Source organism: Merops nubicus, unplaced genomic scaffold, assembly GCF_000691845.1.
Source record: "Merops nubicus isolate BGI_N331 unplaced genomic scaffold, ASM69184v1 scaffold12575, whole genome shotgun sequence".
Lineage (NCBI taxonomy): Eukaryota > Metazoa > Chordata > Aves > Coraciiformes > Meropidae > Merops > Merops nubicus.
In genome coordinates this window covers 29,477-35,655 of record NW_008610335.1, presented here as the reverse complement: position 1 = coordinate 35,655, position 6,179 = coordinate 29,477, and the positions used below count along the sequence as shown (strand labels likewise).

Sequence of the window (6,179 nt, the reverse complement as noted above, 5' to 3'; positions counted from 1 at the left end):
GAAAGATTATGAAAGAAATGTATTCAAATGCCTAAAGCATAGGCAGGCAGAGAGTGGGAGCTGCTAAAGCACAGTATGGTTCAGAATCTTTCACTGGTTCCTCCAGACTCCTCAGCGCCTCCAAATTTTGGCCCAGAGATCATGGTCTTTCTATCAAAACACTCCTGTACATATAAAAAGCCCAATGAAAATCTCTGAAGTCTGCCTTGGGGAAGACTTTGGCTTTTTGGCATTGGGATCAAGTTCTAACGGGTGAGACTTAAGGTTCCTCCTGAGTGAGAACATCTACCATGGGACATAACACCTTCTTAATGGACGAACATCATCCTCACACCTGTAGCTGAATCACCCTCATTTCTCAAAGTCCTTATGTAGAGACTCAGGAGTTCTGAAAGAAAATGGAGAACCTTTGGGAACAAAGGAGCAAATGGCAAAGCCTGTTTTTCAACCTTTTACCACTGAAGTGTTAATTTTCCTCCAAGCCCTTGAATAGTGTACTTTCAGTTTCCTCTTTCTTCTGCCTGCCCTTAAAACTCTACTAAACCCCCTGGAGAACAGCACCACTCCTGAGTGCTTAAAAATAATCTGGGGCTCTCCAGAAATTTGTCATCACACAGTTCAGCCAGTCCCTCAATGTTTTGGGAAATACATTGACCTATATTCAGTGCCACATCTCTGGGAGTTGAAGACATGAATTATCAAACAATACTGTGTTTGTTTCAAACGCAGAAAACAGTGATAACCAATGCAGTGTGATCTAGGTCTCAATCACTGCAGTGGTAAAGGAGTCAGAATATTTTCTTTCAAACCTTGAGACAAACGAGAGGAAAAGCCATCATATGGAAATAACTATTGATGGACACAGTTATATTTTAACAGAGAATACCAAAGGCTTGAAAACTGCAAGGAATCAAATTAATGACCTGGAAAACAAGCTCAAATTAAGAAACATCAGGTTGGAGGTGGATCCTTAGGGCTCACTGGCGACAAGAATAGCTGGGGATGAATAATCTTTGATTCCCTCTTCAGTATGTCTCTGCTCATTGTGTTTCTAGCAATGACAATCAGGCAACACCCAACATGATGTTTACCAAATGTGCAACATGTTACAGATCACATTGTAATTTTCAACTCATCTGCCTTTTCCAGACTCCAACTCTGATTTCCTTAGTGGTAGAATGAGGAGTTAGTTTCAGGACTGAAGCTACTCCATAATTACACCAGTATAAATAAAATTATGTTCAACCTTCTTTATGGATCTTAAAATTTGAGTGCTATCTCATAAATTATTTTTGAACTTTAAGTTTAAAGAGTACTACAACTAATTTGTTTTCAGAAACACATGGCAGGTTTGATTCTTTGCTTGTCCTAGTGTGAAGCAGGAAAGTGCCTCATCTCACAACTGCAAAAGCACAAAATTGATGACAGAAGGGAATTGGACTCTTTGGTTATTTATAGAATGTTAATCTTGTGATTATACTAATCAGAATCATTATTTACATGGCGCCTGTCTGCTCAAGCATTATAGCCATCTCTCAAAGACACTCCGAAAGGCACAAAGTACTTGATTCTGTCTGCTTAAATACAAAGTACTTATGTCTGAAACATTTACCATGGTCACTCCTGGCATTGCTGTTTACACAGTTAAAGAATAAAAGCCACTGAAGTGAATGACAAGGTCACTATTTTATCCAATAAAACTGAAAACTGTCTCTTATGAAAACAATTTAAAAAAAATAAATTCCAGGCAATCAAATAAAGCCCACTTCTCTGGGCTTTGGGTTCTCTGGCCATAGAGGTTAAGGATGATGGGGACACAAGATAATATTGAAAGGATGCAGTATCAGGGCAGAAGAGTATATGAGGATTGTGGTGGCACTCTGAATTCTGTAGTCCATCAGAAGGATGAATGAATCTCATCCAAAACCATGTGGATCCTGTTCCTGATGGATGGCAATAGCAATGCTGGGTCACTTATGCTTACGGGCTGCAAAGCCCATCTGGCTCTAGAGCAAAGACATTTGTAGAACAGTGCTGTGAAATCCCTCATGACTGTTAGGTGACAAAAAAAGACTTACTCTTTTGTGCTGGTTAACCTGTGATTCGGTATCGGCGAGATGCAAGGTGGGAGTAGGCATGAAGCTGAGGGGTCCTCCAGGCGCTGCTTCTTGCTTTCAACCAAGGCATCCAGGTTTTCTGTCTGCTTTAACAGAAAAGGTAGAGCTTGAAAGATCCAGCATCTATGAACAATTTCACTTGTCACTAAGAGGAGCTCATGAATCTCAGTGTATTTCCTTTGTAGTAGCAGCACTTAAAGTACTGGTCTGAGAGAAATGAAAGTCACCTGAAATCAGGGCTAAATATGCTCCAAACACATGACATGAAGTTATATAACAAGTGACATAGCCAGATAATTAGGTAGCAAAATGCCTTATGTGCTATAGTTCTCTTCTGTAGTGCACTGCAATTTAATTAATAATTCAGATGGAATGACTTGATAGCACCAAATCTTACTCAAGTAAATAGCTTTTATTCATTGACTTAATGGAAGTTGATGGAACAACTTCTCTGAGTAAGTATTCCTCACAGACTAAAAGACTACAGGACTGAGCTGAGGTAGTCATTAACAGTGATAGCTGGTTCAAAATTTCCTTTGAAAGATTCCCTGATGCATGACTTTTGTGCCTGAACTAGGATGATACAAGCAAAGCTGATTACTGCTCTGTCACTGGAACTTTCATATCAGCCTTCAAGCCCACTAGTATATGGCTAAAATAAATCTTTTAATAGCATGATTTCGAAACACAGATCAGGCTCTCTCTACCCTGTTTTAACTGTTGATATGCTTTAAAGTCATTCTAACCGGTATGTTTTCCCATGGACAGGAGAGAACAATCATAAAGCAACTGAACAGGCTCTTTCAGAGAGCAGCTTGTGTTTGTACTGTTCCAGAGTTAGATTCCTCATTTTGTTACTTGCTGATTCAAAGTCCCAGATAATGAAATTAAGAGGTTCCAACTTTCATATAACTCCTCTTTTTTTCCTGGAAGCCGTCAGTTTAGATACCAACACTATACTTGTGTTTTAGCCAAGATTCCTTCTCCATCATATTGACACTCCACTAAGTTACCTAGTATGACCTTTTTTTGCATAATTAATACATACCCTGGTGTGCTTATATATGTGTGGACATCTATACATCCCTTTCCTCTTTCTTTTTGTCTCCTTCCTTCTTACATATCTGCCTTTAGTGTACAGCTAGGACATAAATTGAATAAAAACCTGCTGAGTTTACTCATGTGATTATTTCCACTTAATTCAACAGAGAAGGAGCCAGTGCAGTGACTCATGTAGGCAGGGGTGCAGACCCTGTGTCTGCCTGGCATTGTCTGTCTTTTCTTGTATTAACTCTCTCGTACCACTGGACTGCTCAAACTCAAGATTTCAAGAAGTCCACTAGTACACACAGCTAAGTCACATGCACATTGATTTATAAAATTTGGGGTATAAAAAAAAACATGCTATGATGCCTTCTCAGAGACAGACCAGGGCACAACCATTTCAGCTAAAAAAAAATGACTAAAAAAAATTCATTTATCATATAAAACTTCTGTTTCTTCTCTGCAAACACATTTAGTTTGAAGTGCACTGTCATATCTCACACGATAGGATACCCTTGGGCATAAATAACATAAAACACATGATAAAATGTAATGCCTTAAGTCAAAATGCATTTGCTTTTTCAGCTAGCTGTGTAGAGAAAGCAGCTAGTTAAGCAAATGATATTTCTATGGATCCCATTTGTTTATACATAAAGACTAAACCCACCAGGAGCATAAGCAAGCAACATTCCATTGACTTTAATGTACCTACGCCAGTTTAAGCCAGTGGTGAAAATGTGAAAATACCTCAGTTCTGCAGACAATAAAACCTGCCTTCCAAATAGGAGTCACATTTTCTGAGTATGTTTGAACCCATAGTAATATGAATTCATCACTGGGAATCTTTCTGCAGGTTACACAACACTGGAAATTAATGGATAAGTGAGCAAATACAATGAAAAAGCTTGTAAGACAAATAGCAAAAAAATTTACATTATTCATTGATTTTGTCAGCTGGAGTTTCAGGTGTTAATTTGTAAATGTATGTCCTTCGTGAAAACAATAAAGTCTTGAGGGTGCACAGAAATTCAGTGGTTTCTTCCAGACTATAAAAACTACTTACCTTGTGTTTCCTTTTGGATTTTGTGGACAGTTTTTCAGCTGCTGGGGTAGGGGACTCTCGAGATGGTCGCCTGTGTTTCACATTTGCTTCTCTTGGTTCACTTTTCACAGATGTGGTCTCAAAAGGCTCTTGTCCAGGTATCCTAGAGAGTAAACTAAGGTCTATTTTCACCCACAGAGATTTGAGTTCTTCATATTCTCTCAGTGGGGACAGAAGTTCATTTTGTACGATTGGGATAGGAGAAAAGAGCTGCTCCTCCAAGTCATTGCTGGTCTGGTCAATGGATGTGTTGCTGCCATTGCTAGTTAAACTACTTACGCTGAGGATGTTACTGCCAGAGTCCTTCACTTTAACACCATTGCCAGACCCAGTGCAAGCTGGCAGTACCTTAGCCTGCAAGCTCTCCTCCTGGTCTGTATTTGAGTCAGAAGTAGATGAATCTGTCTCAATGAACTCCCGGGACTTAGGGACAATTTTGCTGGGGCCTCTGTACTTTTTCTTCTCTGAATTGAGACCTGTGCTAGTTCGTGGCTCTTTCCTTGGAGCGGTCTTCCCAACTGCTGCTTTAGTTCGAACCTTTGGCTGCTCGGAGGGTTCCTGTGGGTCTTTTTCTTTGGGAGTGTTGCTGGTATTATTTGGTTTGGGCCAGTTATACTCTTCTACACTGGAAGTCCTTTCTACCTTTTTGGGTTGCTTTTTCCCAGTAGTCCTTTGTGAAGTTGGCTCATTATGAGCTGGTGACTTCTGCTTGGAGCTTTTTGCCTCTGGGGTTTTCTGGACAACCCGTGGTTTGCCTTTCTCTCGGACGGGACTAAGGATTGCCCGGTCTTTGGAATCGGCTGGGGGCAGGCTGCTGTTAAGCTTCCCTTTGTTTGGCCCTTCGGCCTGCTGGTTGCTCTGGGCCTGGGAGCTGGTCTCGCTGTGAGGCTCATTTTGATTGTTGATGATGGTCTTGTTGTGGGGGTTCACTTTATTGAGCCATTTATCGAGCTGCCATTTGTTTGTTGAGGGAGGTTCAGGCTGCAGTTTGAAGAACAAGGGACAAATCTCAGACAGGAGCAATGCTTTTCCCGTTAAACAAGAACGTTTTTAACGCGCCCTTTTATTTCAGTCAGCTAGTGGTGACTGTTAGTTTTATGGAAGTATTTATGGAGTATTTATGGTTAATTAGGCTTCCTTATCTGGTTTACAATGCCACCCTGGAGATATTTAATACAACTAAAAAGTTTAGCTGGTCCCTGAAGACAGAGTTTTGTCATGTTGCCTTTCCTTAGTCCCAGCTGAATACTGGGTCAATAAAATCTTCTCTAGCTACTGGCAAAAATCTAAATATTTCTTTAAAGCAATTCAAATCTAGGCCAGAAGGATTCCTCCGAAACCTAGAATGAGTATGTGGGTCATACACATAAAACTGTAAAGGAGAAAGAAGTCAAGAGGGCCAAGCAGCAGGGAACTCCCCTCTCCCGATAGGGCGCAGGACCACAGCCCCCGTGCGGGCCCCGATCCCCCGGGCAGGCGGGAGCGCGGCGGTACCTCTGGCGTGGCACTGCGCGACTCCTCATTGCACTCGCTGTCGCTGGAGCTGCTCTCGCTGTCAGAGTCGGACTCGGAGCTGCTCTCGGACTCGCTGGAGCTCCCGGAGCCGCCGCTGGAGTGGGCCAAGCCGGGTGCATGTGCCACGGGCACGGGCAGGCTGCTGCAGGGAGAAGGGGCCCTCCGGTCAGTGTGCCGCGTGCCTTTTCTAACCCAGAGAACCCTTTTCACACCAGCTGCCCTCAGTGTCAGCTCCCTCCCCTCCAGCACACACCCAGGGAAAGCTCTGGTGGCCAGGCCACGCTGCAGCCACCAAAGGAGCTGGCTGGGTTTATGCTTCACTGACAATGGTGTTCATAACACTACCACCATCATCACCCTCAAATGAGAAACACTTCAGTGTCACAAGCCTGAGCTTATTA

At 42.2% G+C, this 6,179-nt stretch overlaps 1 protein-coding gene across 1 annotated transcript in view; it reads right to left on the bottom strand.

The window, feature by feature from the left end:
• Positions 1 to 5,920, bottom strand: part of AFF2 (AF4/FMR2 family, member 2) — a gene marked incomplete at its 5' end in the record, with an annotated part of 34,409 nt that extends 28,489 nt beyond the window's left edge. Inside the window, 3 exons of the mRNA XM_008940883.1 lie at positions 2,079 to 2,200; positions 4,225 to 5,244; positions 5,758 to 5,920. Coding sequence (XP_008939131.1) covers positions 2,079 to 2,200; positions 4,225 to 5,244; positions 5,758 to 5,920 — 1,305 coding nt within the window. The remainder of the gene's footprint in view (positions 1 to 2,078; positions 2,201 to 4,224; positions 5,245 to 5,757) is intronic.
• Positions 5,921 to 6,179: the final 259 nt, after the last annotated feature.